Source organism: Pleurodeles waltl, chromosome 6 (assembly GCF_031143425.1).
Source record: "Pleurodeles waltl isolate 20211129_DDA chromosome 6, aPleWal1.hap1.20221129, whole genome shotgun sequence".
In the NCBI taxonomy this organism is placed as follows: domain Eukaryota; kingdom Metazoa; phylum Chordata; class Amphibia; order Caudata; family Salamandridae; genus Pleurodeles; species Pleurodeles waltl.
The window spans coordinates 1,613,325,014-1,613,350,397 of NC_090445.1; the positions used below are offsets into that span (position 1 = coordinate 1,613,325,014).

General features: G+C 44.4%; 1 protein-coding gene across 1 annotated transcript in view; it reads right to left on the minus strand.

Moving 5' to 3' along the window:
• Positions 1–25,384, minus strand: part of WHRN (whirlin) — a 618,751-nt gene that overhangs the window by 420,709 nt on the left and 172,658 nt on the right. Inside the window, exon 2 of the mRNA XM_069241507.1 lies at positions 19,709–19,921. Coding sequence (XP_069097608.1) covers positions 19,709–19,921 — 213 coding nt within the window. The remainder of the gene's footprint in view (positions 1–19,708; positions 19,922–25,384) is intronic.

Sequence of the window (25,384 nt, forward strand, 5' to 3'; positions counted from 1 at the left end):
TTGCACTCATTTTTTCCCTTTCAAGTCTTCCCATGACTCCAGCAGCCATGGCACCGCCCACATCTCTGTGGCCCTTCTATGCTGAGTTGCACAGGAACTCTTAACACCTCTTACTGCAGTTCTACAACCCTCACCACTGTCACTGCTGGCACTGATTCAACAAGCATTTGAATTTACACAATACTCATTACCATGACTACCATAGTCCTCATCCGTAAACCAATCAAACCAGTTTATTTGCGGTTCTCCTTCCTCGTCACCACATCCTCGCTATCGCCATACATTGCTATCAGTCAGTAACACTGAATTACAGAATACCTTCCTCAACACAGAATGGAAGAGCCACAAAATATGTTGCCCAAATGGATGTAAAGCACAGGCAATGCATAACTTCGCACTCCCAGCACTGCACTCTGTTGTAGCTCGGTATGTGAGGGTCTCCAGACGTGCTGGCGCCAGTTCATTGATAGACATTGATATGACCTGCCAACCTTAAAAAAGAAATGTAAAAAAAAACACTATATGAGGAGGGGGCGTGGCCTTGGTGAGTGCAGGGCCTTGTGCCCAGAATTTACAAGGATGCATTTATATGCCCTGCTCCACCAAACCCCTCCTCCTAAAAACAAGCCGGCTGAGGCTGCTGTCGATGTCCTGGGGTGTTTTAACACCAGATGACAGCTTTTAAAAGACTCCAAAAACAAAAAAATGAACTGTCAATCAACTCTTTGTAATGGCTTCTAGCTCATTCTTCCTGCCACCCTATGGTATCGGCTCCTCACCAGTTGACCGTCTGCAGGGAGCCGATATTCTGTGGCACACTGTAGCACCTTGTGAGTTGGCAGATCTGGATTTGTGATGCACATGTGGGGCGAGTTGAATCATCAGGGCTGTTTATGTTGAGCAGCTGGCACCACTGGGACAGTGGAGGATGGGGGTGCAGTGCTTAGTTTGTAAAATAATGAGTGCCATTTCCCAACGTGCAGCTCAGAAGCCTGGCCGGTGCTATTAAATATCAGGGCCCTGAATGCCAAGGCTGGGTTGTCCTGCATCCACTTGAGCCCTCTTTAATCCACAACCAGACACTTCCTGTCCTTTTATCTCACTCATGCAGGTTTCTGCTTTGCCCCTTTATGAATTTTTTTCCGTCTTTCTCTTCCTCGTCTTTACATTTTGCGTGTTTTTCCCTCTCTTGCTTTCGGTAAATGTCTGATGCAGGAAAATAAGTTTGTGCCGGTGCCCAACCAACTCAAATTAAGCAGTGGGGGCGTGCTCGCACAGACGAGGTGCTTCGGCGTTGCTGTTTGTAGAAGGTTCTGCAGGTCAGAGTCCTCCATCTGTATGCACAATGCAAACAGGCAGAGAAGACAAAGCCTCCGAAGGTGCTCATAATAAGCTCCTCCACAAGTGACCCTCGGAGGCTGTGATAATCAAGGTGAGAACTTACATCAAAGGGAAAGTTAATGGTGCCGCCTGGCAGATGGTGTGAAGTGTGTATCACTTCAGTCTGCTAGCCTTTGATGTTTGAAACTGATAGATCTGGACAAAGGTGTGAAGGAGACAATTGAGAAGGGGAGGAACAGAAGTCATTGCATGGTAGAGGGGGAGCGCAGACTGCATTAGTGAAATCCAACAGCAGCTACTGAGTAGAGTCCACAGAGGAGGACCCTTAAATGAAGCAGGTCAGTCATGTACAATCAAAGATTGCAGCTAGTACCCCTTTCCCCCAAAAATCCTTTGCCTTTGTTCCTACAGTTACGACTCTTGCTAACCCATATGTCAGGGGTCATGAAGCCAGATGCAGGAAGAGAAAGTAAACACCTGTGTTTTGTAATTGTATTTATATAGCGCTTACTACCCATGACAAGACATCCAACTGCGTTTCTGCGAGTAGCACACTGCTCCGGAACCCAAAAGGATTAGTGGTGGATTAGTATAGGGAAGTGTAGTATTAGGATTAGTGTGGGGAAATATGAGTTAATTTGAGCGGTGGACATGTGAGTCTGTTAGCTGGATTGAATAGAATAATGGAGGCATAGAAGAAGGAAGAATCTAGAAAGTGTTAATTGGGAGATCATAGTATTAAGATAAGATTTGGGATGAGTCAAAGGAGAGATACATGAGGGAGAATTTAGTAGGGCTGTTTCGAGATCATAGTAGTAAACTGAGGTTTGGAATGCGGCTGGAGGGATAGAGGAGGGGAGAGTCTAGGAAGGGGTATTTTGGAGATCATAGTAGCAGAATGGTATTTGGGATGAGTCAGAGAATGGAGATAAAGTAAAGATTAAGGAAGGTATATTGCGAGACAGAGTAGTGCATTGGTGAGTGATTTTCTTTCTCTTGTACAGTAGGACTAAAGTAATAAATATATAGATACATGTTTACATAGAAAGGGAATATATGTACAAGGAAGATAATATATTGCAATTCAAAGTTGTATTGTAAGAGCAAAGACTTTGAAGTGTTGGAGTACTTGAAGGTAATTTATTTGTGTACCTTTTCTAACATTCTTTTTTTATCTTTTCCTCATTATTTCAATAGTGAACCTTTTTACCTAATGTGGGATAGATAATTAAAACAGAGACTCATACACATCTTATCAAATAACCTACAGTATATAGAAACTATGCAATGACATTAAAAGAAATACACATATCTAGATATATACAAATAATCAAATTATAAATGTTTACATAGACACAGGGATATACTGCATATTGTTGTTTGAGTGTTGTTTGATTACTCTTCTGAAGATAAGAGAGTTATCCGTGGATCTTATGTTTGTGGGTAATGGATTCTATATTACTGAATATAGTTTTCACTGGCTGCAAAACCAATTGAAAGGCTGGGGGCGATCACCCCTGTGATGTCATCAGGTTGCATGATGTCATGTCCGCTACTCCTCACATTTTGGTGAATTGATGCTTAGGATCACAGAAGGAGGAGTCCGCTATGAACAAGTGTACGATTCAGAAACGTATAGACCACTGTTCCCATGATTCTGCTCCACTTTATCAAAAAAGATACCATGCTTTGAACTCTATAGTTGGTTTGAGATTCTCTTTCAATAATGTAACCATGCTTAGAGATGATCTGCAGATATTTCACTGTTGGACAAACACCAACGCACTCAATGCATGAGTGTTTGCCCCACAGTGATTTTGGCGTCCTGTCCCCGCTTGGCCTATGTCTATTGTTTTTTTCTCCCTGAAGAAGTTCCCATTCCCTTGCTTATTTTCATTTATTAGAGGTGACCACCATGGACCCACATTCCCTTGCCCCCCCTCCCCTACCCCCACTGTTCTAGCATTTTGCCACCTGCAACTGCTGCACTGTTTAATTAGATGGTGCAGAGGAGGTGGTGAAACATGCATCTGCACTAATGACGTGACATAAAAGGTCACAAAGCTCTACAGATAGCACATTTACAAAACCATAAAGCCTTCAAATGGTTCCAAATATACAGATTCTTGCAATTGTTTTGTACTGTGTCCCATGCAAGAACTTCACGGGACATGCTATTATCTAACAACACACGGCCGGTCTCTCTCTCCGGGCTTTTCCGGAGAGCACTTTTCATACTCCACCTTTTCACAGCTGTTTCAACTCGCTGCTTGGTTTCATGTTATTTGGGACTCCGGCATTTTGGCACTTTTGACAATCTTGGTACTTTGGAAACCTCCAAAGTTTTCCTTTTACTAGCCATCACACTAGCATTCTGTTATTTTTAGAAGCTATTTCAATACTCTAGTTTCTAACCTTTACCCTTACGGTTCTGGTTTGATTAAATCTTGCTTTTTTATACTTAAATACAAGCTTCCCTTCTTTCTCATGACGTATGTTTGACACTTTTGTAGGTTTGACTTAAGGCTTATTAGGGCCTCCTATACCTGTTACAACCGACGTGCTCAACACCCAATTCACCTGCTGCTGCTCGGGCAGCTATACTACTCTTAGTTTCATTATTACAACAAGGTATGTACACAGTTACTCAATGTGTGCGTGTTTCACATTACTTACTCCCTCTTCCTTTCTGATTTCTTCTGCTGACCAACTTTTTTTCTTGATATATCCCTTCTTTTCTCTTGTCCACGTTCTGATCATTTCTCTTTGCCCACTCACAGCAGACTTTTTCTAACCTAAACCTCTCTTCTGTCTTCTGTCTTCCCAGATCTTCTTTTTTCGTATTTCAGCTTACTTAGCTGATTACTATATACTACTCTGGCCGGACGGCCCAGGTATGAATTACCCACCTTGGCTGTTCATGTACTATGTCCTGCTTTCTATCTTCCTTTTGGATGTTTGTTTGTATTAACGCATGATCCCTCTCAGTCCGACTCCACTCTCGCACTTATCACAGCTCTCCTTACAGGTCTTTTTTCACTGAGAATGCTTACCATCCAGCAATTTCTTTGTTCCCAAATTTCAATCACACACTCACGTTGATTCACTTTATCTGATGTAAATTTTTGTATCAACGGTCCCGTTCACACCCTGTTTTTGCCATGTCTAGTCACATCTCAATTAAGCATTGACACTACTCATCAGTCACTTTACTATGTTTTTGGACTTTTTTCTTGTTCACCAAAGAACCTACTATTTGACGCCACACACTTATATATACCACTGTTTGCTTTTATTATTATTTCTTACAGCCTTGATGAAGTCACTTGTGTGACGAAACACGTGTTGGCTGTATATCTATGATGATATTAAGATTTCTAATCTCTACAAATAAAGACGCCATCTACTAACAAGACTCAAGATTTCTCTTTACCCAATACTTCTTCTAGACCTTCAACACACTACCAGGGATTTTTTATCCTCACTACATGATTGGACAATATACTCTGTGTGCTGTGGCCAATTTGTTCTAATTTTGTCCTTGGGTACTCTGATACCCGCATTTGTGCCTTCTGGGTAGTAGGGCACTGGGCCAATCTGCACCAGATTTTGCTTTATTTCATTACTTGTCAAAAACTACTGTTGTATTGCCTAGAAGTGCGGCACCATTCACCCTTACTACCCTTGTTTTCTTCATATTGTATATTCTGTCTGAATAGGGTGAGCCGCACTCTAGTTAACATAAACTATTTGTTTTATACTATTTGTATTTCTTCTGATTGGCGGGTATACCCCACCCTTAGATTTCACAACATGGCATCATTTGACGACAATCAGGACACCTTAGCTGCGGAGTTATTCTCAAAGAAACCTCTAGCATCACGCACTACAAACTCTGTATCTCTCAAGGAGGGACTGAGACAGAAATTTATCAAACTAGAAAGACTGAGGAAACAAGAGCTAGCCCGCTGGTGGGATATTACCACTCTCAAACGCTACTTGGAACTAAAACAAGTCCCTAGAGGACTACGTGTGATCATATTTCCATCCTTTGAAGACCTTGACCCCGACTTACTTGGGGAATGGGAACACCTTATTTCCTCCACCTCCTTTAGCATGATCAACATACTGATTAAGCATGCTGATAGAAAACGTAACAAACTACTACAGGACATCACATCCCTGGAGGAGGAGATTAAGAATCTCAACCTCCCTGAAGCTACTGATAAAAACTACGCGATTATGAGAGAGATACTCACGGGGTATCAATTGTACATAAAAGACAAAAAAATGCGGAAACTGGTCAGAGATGACAATGATTATACCAATGGTAGGATATACACTTTTGCACGAAAATTTGATCAGGTCAATAGGGAATCCGGCAACAGACACAATAAATCTAACACACCTGCTGGTTCTACCGCGGGTAGCTTGTCTGACATCTCTAACCTATCAAGTGACTGCGGGGAATCACCTGTGGAAGGGTCCTCTGTTAGCACACTTCCACAAAATACAACCCAACAGTCAAGTTCTTTTTTAGAGGAACTTGGCCGTTACAGAAAGGGACTACAACAGAACTACAACAGGTCAGGCACAAATACAAACCCACCCGCAGGGGGGGCAGGAAACACCGTAGCAAACAACAGGGAGGGCATGACGACTCGCTCGACTGCAAAAACCCAGAGACCCTGAGAGGTCTCCCCCAACAGCAAACCTCTAGTGCTACAGAAGCAACTGTACAGGTTATGAATCTTTCCAATTTACAACTATCTGTACATGAAATAAACGTTTAAAAAAAAGGTCTGGGCTTCTGTCCTACTTCTCTACCTGATTACACTACCATACACATAGATCTCTTCAAGTTTATACGCAATCTCAAACTGAAGAAGTTTTTCCACAACAAACCAGACATTAACACAACTGTGCACACTCCGTTACCCACTTGCAATCAATCCATTAGGGACTTGCAAGACATCCATACGGTTCTCTCCCTTGACAATACATCTTCGCCATCACTCAGCTTTAATGAACTATTAACTGAACTTAACATCACACCAAACTTGGAAGTCGACAGTGGGCTCAAACCCAGATCCATGTTTGTCCCACCCTACCTCCAGATAACAACATCGACGTCTTCTATAAAGCCGTCAGCACTGAACTTTACACCTTAGAGGACAAGACGAACACAAGTACCCACAGACCAAACAAAAACCTCAACCCTAATGAACTTCGGGCACTGCATAAACTCTCCACCTACACAGATATAGTCATCAGGGAGGCTGACAAAGGGGGTAACGTTGTCATTATGAACAAGAATGACTACATCGCTGAAATCAATAGACAACTCCATGACACACAGGCTTACTCTGTGGTGCCAGCCAACCCTCTCCCTGGTATCACCAATTTGATCAAAACGAAACTGACGTCCTGGAAGAATCTCTGTCTCCTAACAGACCTAGAATACAAGTTTATGTACACTGAGGCGCCACGTGCTCCCTGCATATACATCCTACCCAAAATCCACAAACCAGGGGGTTTTCCTCCTGGGAGACCGATTATCTCTGGGATCGGTTCACCCACGGAACACATCTCCGAATACATTGACTCTTTTCTCCAACCTCTAGTACGTAACTTACCTTCGTACATACAGGACACTAGGGATCTGCTGTGCCAACTTGAAGACATTGAATGGACGGATGACTGTGTGTTTGTCTGTCTTGACGTTAGCTCTCTCTACACATCCATTCCCCTTGAAAAAGGTCTGGAAATGCTCCAACTTACGCTTAGTGTCCGCGATGCAACACTTTTTGAACATACACACATGCTACTTGATCTCACACGACTAGTGCTGGAGAACAATGTATTTCTACATGACGGCAGGTGGTTTCGGCAGTGTCAAGGGGTAGCCATGGGAGCTAAGTTCTCTCCATCGTATGCCAATCTCTACATGGGCCAATTTGAAAAAATACACCTTTGGTCTAACTGTCCGACACATCTAACCCAACACATTCTTTACTGGGGGAGGTACATTGACGATATCCTTGCCATTTGGACTGGCAACATCCCTGACCTATACTCACTCATACAATACCTCAATCACAATGAGTTTAACTTAACATTCACTCATAAGATGGACACTACTCGGATTGAGTTCTTGGATCTATTATTGTATACTACTGACAACAAGATTATGTCTAGACTTTACAGGAAACCTACTGCCTGCAATTCTATTCTGCATGCACAGAGCGCTCATCCCCTCACCCAGATCAGGGCCATTCCATATGGGGAAATGGTCAGGATTCGACGTAACTGCACTGATACTGGTGTTTTCAAGCAGGAACTCAAGAATCTTACCAACCGCTTCCGAGCTAGGGGTTACCCCAATAAACTTCTCTCAGGAGCTAGCAAACGCATTGCTAATAAGAATCAACACAATCTATTAATGAAGAGCCCTCAGAACCCGGGCACAAAAAAAACCTCCAACCAGAGACCGGTCTCATTCATTACCCAATACAGCCCTGCGAGCAGGACAGTACTACGCATCCTTAAAAAACATTGGCACTTGCTTAAGCTGGACACGGGTCTCAAAGATTCTATAGGCGACTCACCCACCTTAGTGCACAGCAGGGGTCGCACACTTAGGAACATCCTATGCCCCAGCTTTCTCTGCCCCTCCGCTCCCACACGCCCTTTGGGGTGGATGCCAGAGAAACCAAATGGTTTTTACAAATGCGGCAGCTGCATTTCCTGCCAGCTAGCCCTTAACAAAACCACTTCCTTTTCCTACAATACCGGAAAAACGTACCACATCAGGACTTTCATAAATTGCAACACTAAATATACTGTTTACTGTCTAATATGCGTATGTGGTTTGGTCTACATTGGTAGCTCGATACGCCCACTGAAAGAACGCATTCAGGAACACATCAGGGCTATCAGAAATGTCAACACTAACTATCCCCTTGCTGTTCACTTCAATGCTGTCCATGGAGAAAACGATCTTTTAAGGGTTAGATTCCATGGCATAACTCAGGTCCCCAACTCACCAAGATGGGGTGACAGAACCAGGGATCTGCGCAGATGCGAGGCCAAATGGATCATAAAACTTCGTGCTGTCGAGCAAGGCCTCAACACGGACCGTGAACTACACTTTTTTCTGACATAACTACTCCAGCCTGCTTTCGTTTATCTGACATTGCATCCTATTCACTTGTGCACATTTCCCAGGCGGAAGTCCATCACTATACACAACGACATCAAATCTATCCCCAACGTTTGGTTTTTTGCTTTGTATTTAATTAATTTACTTATGTATTCATATATAGATGTCACAATCGATTTTCTGTACTGCAGTCCATTCTTGACTTTTGGAGGCACCATTGCTCGTGTACTCATATGTAAATGGCACTACTATGTTCTTTGTTATTGTACTCGGTGGTTTTCTACCTATGCAGGCACCATTCTTTCTGGCCATGCCAGACGTTACGTCTTTCTTATGTACAGACACCATTGTTAAAATATGGTTACTGTATTATGTACAAACGTTTTTTCTGGCCATGCTAAACGTTACGTCTTTCTTATGTACAGACATTATTGTTAAAATATGGTTACTGTTTTATGTACAGACATTTTTGTCAAATAAGGTTACTTTATTTCGCAGTCTTACTTTTTCACGTGCACCGTTACCTTTGTCATTTCTAATACTCATACCCATGTACACGGTGAACAATTGTTCCACCATATTACTCTAATCACCATTATTCGATCAACCTTCGGCACGTTGTCCACACGACCAACCACTTTTCTTTCCTCCTAGATTTTCCTTTCACTCAGAACTTTAGAGCTCATTATACGGAACCACCGTCATCTCATCAACCTCCGGCACGTTTTCTACATTACCTACCATTTTTTCCTTCTTCCTAGCTTTTCTTTTCATTCCATAACTTTAGAGCTCTTTGTAATATCCCCCAGAGATCCTCATCCCATCGGTACACTCCTTAATTGCTTATGCTCCAGGCTTTACCAGTAGCCTTACACCATCTTAAGATGGCCGCCGCCGTACGTGCTCCGAGCCTGTATTTTTGCTTCCCCTCGTTTTTCGTTTCCCTTCCCTACACCCAATATGGCCGCCATACTTTCACATGGACCCTACTATCTGGTCCCTCTTCTAGTTCGTTAAAGTTTCCACTCTCCATAAAGATACGAGCGCTGGTCCTTACCGACCACTAGACGTTCCGAAGACGATTCACCGCGCTTCTACACCCGACACTGATCAGGTATATCCGATACTCCGGAGAATTAGTTTACTTGAATATCGGCTTTTTCCGTTTGACAATCCCCAATTTTTTCACTAATTTAAACATTAGGGGCACCATTACTTTTTGTTTAGCTCGCTTTGTTACATTTACTCCATTGTTATTACGGCCATTACCGGCACATGCTGCTCCCCGTCTCTGGCGACTTTAACTTTTCCCTGCCAACTACTCCATTCTTGATATTACGAGCATATACTGTTCTTATCCACGGTCATTCCCTATTGACCTTTTACAAACTCTGCTACCACTGGCATATGCAACTCACCTCCATGCCGTCCTTGATCCGGTTTCACTTCACGGGACATGCTATTATCTAACAACACACGGCCGGTCTCTCTCTCCGGGCTTTTCCGGAGAGCACTTTTCATACTCCACCTTTTCACAGCTGTTTCAACTCGCTGCTTGGTTTCATGTTATTTGGGACTCCGGCATTTTGGCACTTTTGACAATCTTGGTACTTTGGAAACCTCCAAAGTTTTCCTTTTACTAGCCATCACACTAGCATTCTGTTATTTTTAGAAGCTATTTCAATACTCTAGTTTCTAACCTTTACCCTTACGGTTCTGGTTTGATTAAATCTTGCTTTTTTATACTTAAATACAAGCTTCCCTTCTTTCTCATGACGTATGTTTGACACTTTTGTAGGTTTGACTTAAGGCTTATTAGGGCCTCCTATACCTGTTACAACCGACGTGCTCAACACCCAATTCACCTGCTGCTGCTCGGGCAGCTATACTACTCTTAGTTTCATTATTACAACAAGGTATGTACACAGTTACTCAATGTGTGCGTGTTTCACATTACTTACTCCCTCTTCCTTTCTGATTTCTTCTGCTGACCAACTTTTTTTCTTGATATATCCCTTCTTTTCTCTTGTCCACGTTCTGATCGTTTCTCTTTGCCCACTCACAGCAGACTTTTTCTAACCTAAACCTCTCTTCTGTCTTCTGTCTTCCCAGATCTTCTTTTTTCGTATTTCAGCTTACTTAGCTGATTACTATATACTACTCTGGCCGGACGGCCCAGGTATGAATTACCCACCTTGGCTGTTCATGTACTATGTCCTGCTTTCTATCTTCCTTTTGGATGTTTGTTTGTAATAACGCATGATCCCTCTCAGTCCGACTCCACTCTCGCACTTATCACAGCTCTCCTTACAGGTCTTTTTTCACTGAGAATGCTTACCATCCAGCAATTTCTTTGTTCCCAAATTTCAATCACACACTCACGTTGATTCACTTTATCTGATGTAAATTTTTGTATCAACGGTCCCGTTCACACCCTGTTTTTGCCATGTCTAGTCACATCTCAATTAAGCATTGACACTACTCATCAGTCACTTTACTATGTTTTTGGACTTTTTTCTTGTTCACCAAAGAACCTACTATTTGACGCCACACACTTATATATACACCACTGTTTGCTTTTATTATTATTTCTTACAGCCTTGATGAAGTCACTTGTGTGACGAAACACGTGTTGGCTGTATATCTATGATGATATTAAGATTTCTAATCTCTACAAATAAAGACGCCATCTACTAACAAGACTCAAGATTTCTCTTTACCCAATACTTCTTCTAGACCTTCAACACACTACCAGGGATTTTTTATCCTCACTACATGATTGGACAATATACTCTGTGTGCTGTGGCCAATTTGTTCTAACCATGCAAGAATGAGGCGAGACACTGGTGTTAGTCACCCTTGTCTTGGGCAAGTAGACAGATCTTTTACCAACTAAGGACCCTTCCTATCGTCCCTCATTCCAACTCCTGCATCTAGAGATGATTATCTATCGATCTATCTAACCATCTATCTATCTATCTATCTATCTATCTATCTATCTATCTATCTATCTATCTATCTATCTGTCTATCTATCTGTCTATCTATCTGTCTATCTATCTATCTATCTACTTACCTACCTACCTACCTACGAGCCGGAATCTAAAATATGTGTGCTTAAAAAAATGTGCAGAATCCTCTTAGAAAAATTAATTTGCTGAACTGTCAATGTCTTCGATGGTTGACAGAGACTTTGAGATCCCTGCTGCTGGATGGTGTACTGTTCTGAGCTGTGCTGTTCTGATGGATAAGATAGGCTGTCCAACTTATCTCTCCACCTACAGGAATTGGGTTTAGGGCTTCGCCCTGGTAAACTCTTTTGAGTGGTTCTGATTTTGTTATTCCTCTGGCTCGATACCTGTGTGAATCAAAGCCGTAACCTGCAAAACCCATCTTCAGATTTCAACTTTATATCCACTTATTGATGCTGCCTCACATTCCCCTGTGCATTGTGACTGTCTTTTATTTATAATTATTGTTCATAAAATCTTTACCATCTTCATAAAAAATTTACAATTTACGTCTCAGTGCAAAAACATAATAGGAGAAATGTTCCAACTAAGAGGTAATTCACATAATACTTGTTAAAATGAAAGATCAGATTTTGATAGGAGTGTAAATTGGTTTTCTGTCCTGCCTCTGGATTTCCTTACCTTATTCTGAATGTTGGGGAAGGTGGTCTTCCAGGTGGCAGAACGTCTACTAGCTCTGAACACAAGAACACCACCAGGCTGTTGTGCTGTGTTTATTTCTACAGTGCACAACTCATCCGGGAGGGTATCCTGGCACTGAAGCAGGAGCTGTATGGCAAGCCAGGATCAGGGCTAGATGAAGAGCCAGGCCTTCAGTTTCTTTCAGAATTCAATAACTGAGAAGGTGGCTCTGATGTGCATGGGCAGGTCATTCCAGGCTTTAGGAGTGAGGAACCATGCCACAGAAAATGCCAGAGTGGTCTTCCATGTAGACTAGTCAGTTTGTCAACTTGCCTCCATTTTCTCTTACGCACTAAGTGCAACACCGCCATGCAAATCATGGATCTTTTGCACAGAAAGCTCTACAAGTGTCCTTTATATGATAGAATAAAACTCAGTACTTCAGGCATGAGACATTGCTGGCACTAGCAGGATACATTTTCTGGATCTACATGTGTTGACAGAAATTGCACTGTGTGTGTGTATGGTGGAATCACCGCTACTGAGTATATTCAGTATGAGTCATGTGACATACACCATAGTGCAGTAAATCAAAGATTTGTGGCAGGTGATATTTCACAAAACTATACCAGGTGGAAATGTGATTAAGTCAATAAAAACAATGAAAATAAAATCCGCAGGGTTGCTCCAAACCCACATTGCTTGCTGTTGACAAACTATGATACAGAGTTCAGTGATCCCTGTCAGAGTCGCAGTCTTCTCAACATACTCATTCCATCTGTATGAAAAATGGATTGTGGTTGGATCAGTACCTTGAGCTGAAGGAGAGGAAAGTCAAGGGAGACGCAGACAGGTCCCAGGATAAGGAGGGAGAAAAGAGTCCCAGGCTCCTTCTGACAGGAAGGAGGGAGGTTCTGGTAGGTGGTGGCCCAGGGCACCCCATTTTCAACACCAGTGCTTTGAGTGTTCCCAGTTCGGATACATGAAAGGGGACTCTGTCTGTCCTAAGACAAGCCACATTGGTGGCCCCTCTACAGAGGTGGCTAATGTGGCCTTAAGGGGAGGTAGCCCCCAGGGGCAGGTCATAGACCATGCCATGATATCCCTTAGTTGAGAGGTTGACTCAGAGGGTGAGTTGGTGATCCCTGAGGGTGGGAGTCATCACTTCCACCAAGTAACAGTGAATGGGATCCCAGTCACTGCTCTGAGGGACAGTGGGGCTAGCCATACAATGATGGTGGAAAGGCTTGTCTCCCCAGAGCAGTACACCAGCCAGGTGTGTAGGGTGACACCAGTCCATGGCCAGGACTTCTTCCGTCCTATGGCCCTGGTATCCCTAGAGTGGGGTGGGGAGGTGACCCAGAGGCGGTCATAGTCAGTCCCTAAATGCCTGTGGACTGTCTTCTGGGGAATGAGTTGCCCCAGGTGTCAGGGGAACTGGGAGGGGTGGCCCCCAGAGGCACCCTCACAGTTCAGTTGTCTGGGGGTACCACTCCAAGGCGGAGGGTACTGGATCCCAACACGAGGGACACGAGGAGGGAGAGCCCGCCCATGTCCCCTGCTCAGCCTGAGGGTACAGACCCAAGGGTGAGTGACCAGTCTCAGGACACCACTCCTGAACTGGTGGGAAGGGAAGTGGAAAAAGGGTGCAAGTCACCTGGGGTTACCACCCCCGCCACTTTTTAAAACCACAGAGGCTAGAGACCCTAGCATGGCTTGGGTCCTGGCTCTTGACACTGACAGCTGTCAGTGGCCTCTGTTGGTAGTTATCCTTGTGGTCAGAGTTTTCCCTGGGAGGGGGACTGAAGTCAGACCCCGGGGTGGAATGGGCCACATCACACAGTACTGATGGTACTGTCTGCCTACTGGGATGCATCTGTGAGTAAGGTAAGGTTAGGTGCTGCACAGATGGAGTCCTCAGATGAGGAGAAGGGTTCCCCCAGGGTTTGTTCAGTGGGCCCTGAGAGTGTTGACCGAGGGATCTGGGTTCAGAGAGGCGTAGAACTGGCAAGAGCTCCTGCAGTAGTGGGCCATTGTCCAGGTTCCATCGCCCTGAGCAGGGGAGTCCAGCAAGGTATTGATTGGCCTACCCTGGCTTTTAGGCTGGGAGGGGGTTGTGTTGGAAACACCGAGGAACCTCACATTTATCAGTAACACCCTATGGTGCAAACCACAGTCACTCTATTATCAATTATAATTCAACTTTAATTCTTAGTAAATAATGGTTGTTGGAAATGGCCCTTTTTGCAGGGTTATCCCCAAACCTTTTGCCGTCTTCCTCCTATTTTTTTAGGTCTGTTATTGCTGGTTTATTGTCTCTACACACTTTACCACTGCTAATCAGTGCTAAAGTGCAAGTGCTCCCTATAGAAATTGTACTGTTGATTGGTTTATCTATGATGGGCATATTTGATTTACTAGTAAAGTGCACTAGAGGTGCCCAGGGTCTATAAATCAAATGCTAATAGTGGGTCTGCAGCACTGGTTATGCCACCCACATTAGTAGCCCTGTAAACATGACTCAGACCTGCCATTGCAGCGTCGGTGTGTGCAGTTTTGAACTGCCAATTCGACTTGGCAAGTGAACCCACTTGCCAGGCCCCAACCTTCCCTTTTACTACATGTAAGGCACCCCTAAGTTATGCCCTAGGTAGCCCTATGGGCAGGGTGCAGTGTATGTTTAAGGTAGGACATATACTAGTGTGTTGTATATGTCCTAACAGTGAAATACTGCCAAATTCGTTTTTCACTGTGCAAGGCCTATCTCTCTCATAGGTTAACATGGGGGCTGCCTTTAAGTATCCTTAAAGCACAAATTCTCTTTGAGATCAGATAAAAATGTGGAGTTTAGGGTCTCTGAGCTCACAATTTAAAAATACATCTTTTAGTGAAGTTGGTTTTTAGATTGTAAGTTTAAAAATGCCACTTTTAAAAAATAGGCATTTTCTTGCTTAATCCATTCTGTGACTCTGCCTGTTTGTGGATTCTCCGTCTGGGTCAGTTTGACAGTTGGGCTGTTCACACCTCTCCTCTAGACAGTGACACAAAGGGGGCTGGGGTGTAGCCTGCATATCTTGATCTGTGCTAGAGGGGAGGGGAGGAGTGGTCACTCACACCTGAAAGGACTGTGCCTGCCCTCACACAATGCCATCTCGGACCCCCTGGTGAGTGTCTGGGGCCTGGCCTGGACAAGGAAGGATCTTGCAAACACTTGAGACTTTGCTTTGAAGTTTGCCAACTTCAAAGGCAGGACTGAGTATAAGAAGAAGACCCAAAACCCCAGACTTTTAGAATCTTTCTGGAATCAAGAGGAACCTCTGCCCAGGAGAAGAGCTAAAGAGCTGAAGGAGGAGTACTGTCCCTTTGCTGTGTTGCTTTGTTGGACTGGCCTCTGCAGTTGCTCCTTCTGCCCTAAAAGAGTGCAAAGGGTGAACTTTGGTGTGTGTACTGCTTGAGAAAGTTATCCAAGGGCTTGGAGTAGAGCTTGCCTCCTGTTGGAAGTCTCAGGGACACCAAAGCCTTCATTTTCCTCGACCTGCAGCACTGGGAACTGTGTGTTTTGTGCTGCACAAGAGGAGAAACCATTGCGACGCCGCCAACGATGCCGCTGGCCTGCACTGTGAGTTGCCGACACCACACGGAGTCGCTTTGCCCCACTTCGCACTGTGACCCTGGTCTCACCGATGCCGTCATCAGCCGACTTCACCGAGCCGCTGCTCACACAGCGACCTGTGGCTCCGCACTCCGGCATCACCTGCTCACACAGCAGCCTGGGCATCCCCGATGACGTCGCTCCTGCTGACACCGGTGCGACTGCCTGCCCCGTGGCCACCGCTCGTGGGGAGCACGAAGCACCGTTCCGTCCCGCGCCGCAGCCCCAGTCCACCGACGCCAGCACCATCGGCTCCAGTGTCGTCCCCAGGCATCCTGCCTGCACCGTGGCCTGTGGACACCGCTCGTGAGGGTCATGAAGCACCGTCCCGCACCGTCCCGTCCCGCACCGCTGGCTTGTGCCTACCGACGACAGCGCTTCAGCAATGATGACGACGCTGCCTGCACCGTGACCTGTGGACACCGCACGTCACACCGCAGCCCTGGTCTCACCGATGCCGCTAGATGCCGTCACTTAGCCGCTGCCTGCACCGTGACCTGTGGGCACCGCACATCGCATCGTCCCACTTCACACCGCAGCCTTGGTCTCACCGATGCCGCTAGATGCCGTCACCGAGCCGCTGCCTGCACCGTGACCTGTGGGCACCGCACATCGCATCGTCCCACTTTGCACCGCAGCCCCGACGCCATCCACGCCGACGCACCTGACTTCATCAGCCTGGAGTTCGATCTGCAACGCGTGTAACCAAAAGGGCCCGACGACTCCTGCACCGTCAGTGACGCCGCCCTCCAGAGATCAACGCGAGGATCACGACGCCCTGCAAATCCAAGGTACTGTTTGCGGGTGTTTCCGACACCGTAGCTGGCCCGCAACGCTGCGGCCGTCCTGAACTGTTGGTTTTGTTGATCACAACGCCGTCATAGCCCCAGGTGGGGTTATCAACTTCAAGGAACTGTAGTTTTGAGTAAATCTTCCATAATTCATATTTTTCTTACTGTATGTTGGATTCTTATCGTATTTGGTCTTGTTTTATATAGATAAATATTAGCTATTTTTCTAAAACTAGTGGGTATCTCCCTTATCCTCACTAGAGTGAGGGTCCCTACTTGGACAGGGTGCAAACCATCTGCCATCTAGAGACCCCATTTCTAACAGTTATGATGAAATATCCCTCCAAATTGAAAGACAAAGAGAAGGAGGTATACTTAAGGTGAAAACCCCTGTTTTATATTCATAGGACACACAATCCAGGGTTTAGGGCCTGAGTTAGAGTTTGGCAGAGGGGTTACTCTGCCACAAACCTGACAGATATCCCATCTGCCAGATTACAATTTCCTTAGGCTATAATGGAATCGTAATACGGCGGACGAGATAGCCATCACGTTTGTGAGGGAGTAACCCTCTCCGCTAAACTCTAAATCAGGTCCTTAATGTCAAATTCTTCACAGAGCCCTCCATGGAATAATAACTACAGTGGATTTATGGAGTCCTTTTGGGGGAAGGACCACAGTATATCAAGTCCTTCATGAAATGACTGCAGTAGGACTACAGTTCGCTCAGTGTATCCAGGCGTAATTCTGAGAGACATTGGAAAACTACTGGTCTAATGCATGAATTATAGTACTTTTATTCTGCGATCAGGACAAAACTGTTTTTTTTTTCATTTTCTTCACGTCTCTGCAACTTTCTGATCGTTTTTAATGTTTTTGTAAAATAGGAACTTGTAAAAATAATTGTGTGTGGCATTCTGTAGCTTTTTGCACCTCATATTCAGTGCCTGAGCCTAGCCAAGTCTTTTCCACGAGGCAGATGCCACCATGCTGGTGGAGGCAACTTCGGTGGAAGGTGTATAGCAATTGCTGCACTACTTAAATGGTGTGGGCGCGTTTCTGCTGGCGTGGCGGAGTTGTTTCCTCATTCACACCTGAGCTAGCAGTACAGTCTCCTTCCTTATATTTAACTCTAAAGATCTGAGCACAACGATACTGTAATACACTTTTTGAAATGATGGCTGCAATTATTTCCCATCACTAGTCATACTTGCTCAGTATTTTTCTTATTTACCATATATTGCTTTTCGTCGGCATTTTTGTATTCTATGACAATCCGAGCAGTCATCTTGTGTGTGAAGCAAGCACTTTACAGTCCAAAGTCTACTCTTTGGCAGGAATAGCTGGCACAATATGCTTTTTGGCCTAGAATGTTCACTGGCTGAAGGTGATGACAACTTATGGCTCTGCCTTTTCATCTTCACGTTTAGCTGAAAATATTTCTGAGGATGAGACTAGAAACAGCATGATTGGGTCAAACAGTATTAGAGTTACATTTGCTCTGTTGACAGTTCCTGAATGAGATCCTTTGCAGCAGAGAGGTGCCACTCTTTGGAGGAAAAGAGGGAGGCTTTGTTTTTTCGCAGAACATGATGTATTTTTCTTTCATTTTCTTTTATTTGCTACCACCCATTCCCACATATACTGCATTTCCAAACACAGCATATGTGTTTCTCTTTCTCCACATTACAAGTTCTGCTTTCCAATTCCAAATAGGGCCATTAGGGTCATTGCCACTGTGAAATGTAATCTCCTTACTTTCTGTCATGCTTGACTAAAGTAACCAATAATTGCCATGTTTTCTGCTCATGCTAACTTTGCTTACGGGATGTTCCTTTCTCCGAGACGATTCGTGAAGCATCTTGGTACCTCAGGCAAACCATTTGATAGTCCCAATCATCTTGTGCAGTTGAAACGGTAATAGTGGCATTCGAATTGACCATCATTTGCATCTTCTATCACAAATTACACCTGCCCATGCTTGTATTTAAGCCCTGGTGAATTTTCTTTTTTGCTGGTGTAATTTTATATAATTTCCATCATTTCACGTGTAATGCCAAAGATTACGTCGTTACCCTACGAGATGTAAACGAGATTTTGTCAGGGTAAAAATCGTTTTGCGGGAGCACAGGAATCACGCAAATAAACTGAATGCGAGCGACTGTTCGCATCACATGGGAATTCATGTTTTTCGTGTAATGTCTTCAGAGGAAATTATATGAATTTTGCCCAGAGTTATGTTGTCTCTTGATGAAAAAGTACTCATGCGTTTGATACTCGAAACTTCTTCCCTAGTTGGTTTGTTCTATGACCTAGAGAGTCTTATTTTTGTAATGAATACTCTTGCAGGCTCATTGAAAACCTGTATTCAATGTTTTGAACAACAATTTCCCAAATTCAGGTGGGCATTTTCAGGATGAATATTAACTGGATTGACACCTTGTGCCACAGATGGAATAGCGTTCTCCAACCACAAAAAGATATATTCTACTGGCGACGAGGTTTAGTAGGCTTCTTGCACTCTCTCCATGACCCCCAACAATTTTTCCATGCCCCCAGCCATAAAGAGGGCCTTTTCCAAATTGTTTGGAGTGGTAATTCTGCACATTGTCTTTGGAAGTACCACCAGACAGGATGACACGTTTTGAACTAAACAGGGGCACACCACGTTAAATTATATCTCAAAACAAACAGTCCATTCCATTGGTTTCTCTTTGGCTTAATAATGCTCTCAAACGTTTTTGGTCAATAATTAACAGAAAGTATCACTGGTTTCCTATGTCAACCAATACGGTTTTGTCTCCCTGGATGAATAAGCGTTCTCTTCTTCTCGCCTTCTGACAAAAAGACTGGGGGTCATTCAGTAATGATATACTGGACCACTCTTACTCAACCCAGTACATATCTGGAATCATTCTCTATAGTCACTCTGCCCTTGTCACTTCTGACCAAACAAGTCACTATCTCCTTGTTTTCTTATACCCCTAACCAATCAACAAATGTTAGTTTGCCTGTCATCCCACCATGTTTTCACATTTAAAATGCCATTCTTTCCCCTCCGATCCCATCCCCAAATTAATGCATCATGAGGCACTAAAAGCCAAACTTGCCTTCTTTTCATCACCATCCTGTAGAAGTTGCAGATTGCTTCTTCGACCACCCTCCTGGGAGTTCCCATTTTGGTGCCTTGGGAGACCAGTGGGTGGAGAGATGCTTCGGCCCTGCGGATCCACCCAGGAGTAAATGTGATTGGTAACATAGCCTCCAGGTATTCGTCCGATGGACAGAACTGACAAGACCAACTTCTTTGCACCCTTCAGAACCTGAAAAATATTTGTGGAATTTAGCAAGAGTAAACGTTTTGTTAAAATATGCATCTACAGAGGTTATAAACACATTTAGGAGAAAGTTACATGGAAATTAAAGGCAAGTTTGCAGATATTTCAGAGATTGGCTGGATGGAGAGTCAGGGAGGGGATAGGCGATAAGTCTAAATTGTATGTAGAGATGTGTTAGAGAGGGGGGATAAGTGAGATACCAGAGACATCCTTAGCAGAGCATGTTAGAGAAGCATGCCACAGTGACAGAGTGGTGAGTGAGTCTAGGTATGTGATTTCTCTGATAGAAGTTCATCCTGGTTAGGTGTCAAAGAAGGTTTAGATGTGATTTTCTTGACAATACTTTGCACAGGCACATGAGTGACTTACAGAGGGGTCAGAATTTTCACTAGTTGTCTTGTTGTTTATCAAGTCAGACACGCATCTTGCAAATAAACAATTGTAAATGCATTCTTAACTATTTTAAATGTGATAATTGACGTATAATAGATGTCTGCGGTTGGATTTGTATTTATACAGGAACACAGTACCTGCCAACACTACATAATGTGCAAAATTATTAAATAAACAATGAGCTTAGTCCATTGCTGCTTCTCTCCCAGTTTCCTATTTTTCAACCATTTCCAAATGTCCTAGATACTTAGTTCATGGCTGCCCACTGCTATAGTAACTTTCTTTCTTCTATAGCCATCATAGCCTCATCTTCAGCTCCCATTCCCTGAGAGCTTGGATTATTTAATTTCTGAACTGTTAGTGACCTTGCCAAAAGTGATTCCAAAATAACTAGCCATTAGCAGAGCCACTGGAAGTATTTGTCAGGGAAGGGCCAATTTATGTGGCAGGGTTGAGTAAATAATGTGTCAGGAAAACACACATTGTGCAGTGTAATGCAGCATATTTTGAGATATTATTACTTCATCAATCTGCTAATTTTACACTTGTTAATACTGTCTGGGCATTGACTGCACCTCATTAGTACCAGTTTAACACCTAATTATATCAATAAGCAACAGAAAGTTGACCATTCAACCTTTGCAAAGGGCCTTCCACTCTGCAAAAACAGGTGTCACTGTGTTTTTAGTAACATTTGAGTCATTTGAGCTACAATTTTTTTTAAATTAAAATATGCAGATTATGGAGCAAATGATGAGTTATGTGGCAAGTGCGCCACATCTATAAGTATGTAAAAAACGCAGAGGTCGCGCAATAATATAATTCCAGTGGCCCTGGCCATTATCCTCCTTTCTTCCACAGTTTATTTTTCACTGGCTACCACGGCTGCACAGTTTTGAATCCTTACCAGTTATGAAAATAAAAGCAACCTTTTACTACTACAATATACAAGAGCAACCATGTGACATAAAAAAAGACATAGAACAGACTGTTTTGCTACATTCACCATTCAACCATCTGTCATGCCATTAAAAAAAAGACCAGTTTTTAGGTCTCGCCTACAGATACCCTCTAGCTTCTACTGTCAAAGATTTATTGTGGACAATACCAGCATTTACAGGGGGTTTTGGCAGTCTATTTCTTCATGGATGTCATTTAAGGGGTGCCATGTGGCACAGTTGTGACCCATGGCTTGCCCCTTGCGACCCCTGCCACTGCATTTGCGACCCCTGGCTTTAGAGATGGGAGGCTTAGTGCCTGAAACTAAAATGCCATTCATCCTAATGTACATTGGTTGGGGCTCCACTTTACTGGTTTTCTGCAATTTTTTATTACACTAATAGTGAACAGTATTAGTGCTATAAAATGGAATACAATTAGCTGGAATATGACCCTATTTGGCAACTAAGGTAAGTAAAACATGATTTTAAATTTATGCTTGCTTGTGGGCCAGAGTGTGTTTATGTGAGAAAGAGTGTGTGTGTATGTGTAAGCATGTGTGTGTGTAAGTCAAGATAAAATGGCATGTGATGTCACTTCTGCTACTCCTGACATTTTGGTGAATTAGTGAATACGTCACTTTATGCCACTCTACACCACTCCACTGTACGATACTCCACTCCTTGACACTCCACTCTACGGCTCTCTCTTCCGCTCTATTCCACGCTGCTCTACATCACTCTACTCCACTCTATGCAACTCCCTCTATGCCACTCCATGTTACTTTACTCCACTCTATGAAACTCCTTCTATGCCACTCCATGTTACTTTACTCCACTTTATGCCATTCCACTCTGCTCTGTAACACTAGTAAAACAAATTGGCAAAGCCAATAACTCCTGCATAGGAGAGACCTATTGGCTTTGCTAATGCTTGTTTTATTTATATTCTTTGCAAAGTAGGTGACATTTAAAAAAAATAAATGAAGCTATGAATGTTATGGCTTTGCAACTTTGCACAGTCCTAATGCTAATAAGGCAGCAGTTAAAAGAGAAATCAGTTACTCAAAGCAACAAATGTAGAAAACAGAGGCAAAGCCAATAAGTCCAGCATTCGCTACCAGCCACTCGGGTTTCTCAGTGCTTTAGTCATGGCTTTGCAAAATTGTACTGTTGGGGAAACTGCTGAGCCTTAATCAATCTACATGAAAATACATTGGCTAAAGGCAAGAATATTGTTTTGGCCTCAAATAGCACATATTGCCATAACAGTCCCTAGCACTTAAAGGAACTACTCTGTGTGTGTATGCGCTATTTGTAAAAGGGCAGGATGCTGTCACTCACTGGGACACCCATGGAGAAAGTGGGCTGATCTCTGTATGCTGTAGTGAGAGCAAGAAAAATATAAATGACACAACAACTGAGTAATGGATTATGAGTTCTGGCTTAAAGCTCCTATAAATGTATTATTATGCATATAAGTGTAGTTAAATAGAGAGGTCTTGGCTAACAATAGACGTAAAAAACAAGCTCAAATTAAAAAGAGCAGAAATCCGATTAATTGATCGACGAAAGTTCCAACGTGTGCCATTCACAATGGTCGAAGGTAGAAACACAATGAGTACACATTTAATTCCTGTCTAACCCTAAAATATTCCTATCACCTCTGCTTCTTTAGGATGAGACATGGAAGCTGCAGAAGGGCAGCACCCCTACGTGATGACAGATTAAAAGGAAAGATCCGAAAATGGCTTTTTCATTAGGGGATGGGGAGCGCTCCAAAGGAGAAATGCTAGTTTGACTGGTGCACAAAAAATCGATGCACCGTTTCTGAAGGCAGAACCAGCGAGGTTACCTTATTAAAACAGACATCTTTTATGGAGAGCACCTTAGTGGGGCGCCAGGTCAGGTGCTACAAAGTGGAAAAAGAAAGGCTTCCTTGATCCAGTCAGCAGATGATGTAAAGTCTCAGAGAAGTCACACACCTCAGGGACAGAGACGTCATGATGGATTTACAGGGCCCCGTAATAAACGTGCTCTGTGGTCTCGGGACATGGCTGTCAGTCAGGGAAATGGAATCTCAATCTAGAATATGTTTTATGTATGAGGCTGATGGAGAAAGCCAGAAGAATCGTCAGCACTGGGCAGACGCTGGCAGCCGCAAGCACTGCACTGCAAGAAAGGAATCATGGTAGAGGAGGGAAGGCTGGGGGTGAACAGCAAAGGAGAAATTCAAAGTTAGGAAAAAGAACCAAAGAAAATCAGGGACTGCGCATTTCTAGAAGGAGCTCTAACACCGGCCCTATAAGCTGCAGGTGAAGCAAAAAACAGATGTAAGGGAGCCATGCCCTCGGCGGAGTTTAAATCGCGCATGGAAATCCCTTACATGGGCTATCACAGCTCCAGTTTACTTGTCTGACTAAAACGTAGCAAGTTTGCGAGAGGTGTTGGCTTTGCCAATGTGTTTTAGCCATATAGTACAGCAGCGTAGCTGGAGAGGGCGGGGTGGTGATGGGGAGAAGCAGCGACAGGAGAGGAAATCAAGGGGAGGGGGGAATAGGTCGAGCAACGCATGAGAGGGTGTGGGCAAACAACGATGACAGGGCAGCATATGGGGTGAAGGCAGGTACCCTGGTGGGCGGGGGAGGAAAAGGGCAAGCAAGAACTATGGGGCAATAACGCAGGAGGGAAGAGGACAGGCCAAGCAATGAATCTGGAGCTTGAGATAGCAAGTGAGAGAGCGTAGTTTTTATTACATATTATAGACGTGAAATGCTCATTACCTCCCGTCCCTCCCTCGCCTTCCTTTTAACCAATGAGGCCTCCTGCCTCCCCCCTAGACCCTCCCTTCCCCTTTCAAAAACCCCCCCCACCCTTATCCCCTCCTGTTCTTTTGTCTAGCCCACGCTAGACGGTTTTCTTTCCCTTTCTTACCTGCACGGCGGGGCCTGGAGGTCGTCGATGGAGGCACTCCTCGGGACGCGGTGCTCCGCGAGGAGTGCTACGGCTGGGTCACGTCTTGAGCGAACGGCATGGCTGCTCGAGAGGCTTGTACTGGGGGCCGGCTGACGGGGTCAGCCGGCCCGCAGTGGCTGGGGCGTTAGTTTCCGGGTTTCCGCGCCGCGGAGCCGCGAGGACCGAGGAACTTAAATTTTTAGATGCTGGTCAGGTAGGACGGGCGTTCTGCCCGTGGTTTTTTGGATTTTTACAAGGATTGTGACCTTTTTAGGGTTTGGTGGAGCCCTGTTAGGGAGGACCAGGGTCCTATATGTAGGGTAGTGTTTTGGAATGAAAGGCAGTGTTATTTTGGTTACCATGCCTAAAGCTCCAGCAAAGAGACGTGGTTGTCTCTTCTTCCTCCTCGGAGGTGGGAGGGGAGGGTAGCATTGCTCTTCCTGAGAACCCACAGGTACCTGGCAGGGGTACTCCCCTCATGTCTAGTGAGAAAGTGCAGGATATGGGTGAAATGGCTGTCACCAGGGCACTGCAAGCTGGCGTGGCCAGGACTGATCAGTCTAAGCGTGCGCACTCATCGGTAGCGGCTAGGAAATCCTCATCGGAGAGTGAGGATGAGGCCCCATCAACGTCATCTGGGGGGAAATAGGTTTCCAGAAGAGGTAATGTGGGAAGTGATGACACATGTTCGGGACAGTTTAGGTTTCCCTGTGTTTCAACCTACAAACTCAGAGTCTCATTTATTTCCTCAAATATCTGACGCCTTTTATGTTTGCCATGCCTTTCCAGGGACCTGTGAAGGATATGGTGTTTCGTGAGTGGAAGGATGTGGAGAAGGCTCAGGTTCCACGATTCCTTCAGAAACTTTACTTACTTGAGGGTGAGGGGGTTTTTCCTCCTTCAATACGCCTGGACTCTATTCTGGCTACTCTAATTGGCAAAACGGCAGTCAATCCGGAGGATTGTGTGCCTACGTATGCCACAGACCGTAAAGTGGATTCAGGTCTTAAGAGGGCTTTTGCGGCGGAGAATCTGGCGCTGAAGGCAGGGATTTATTCTGCTTATGCGTCACAATCATTGGTTCAAGGCTTTGATAAACTGGCGGTGGCTGTACAGGAAGGGGCGGAGTGTTCGGAGCTCCTGGCTGGTATGGAACAGCTGG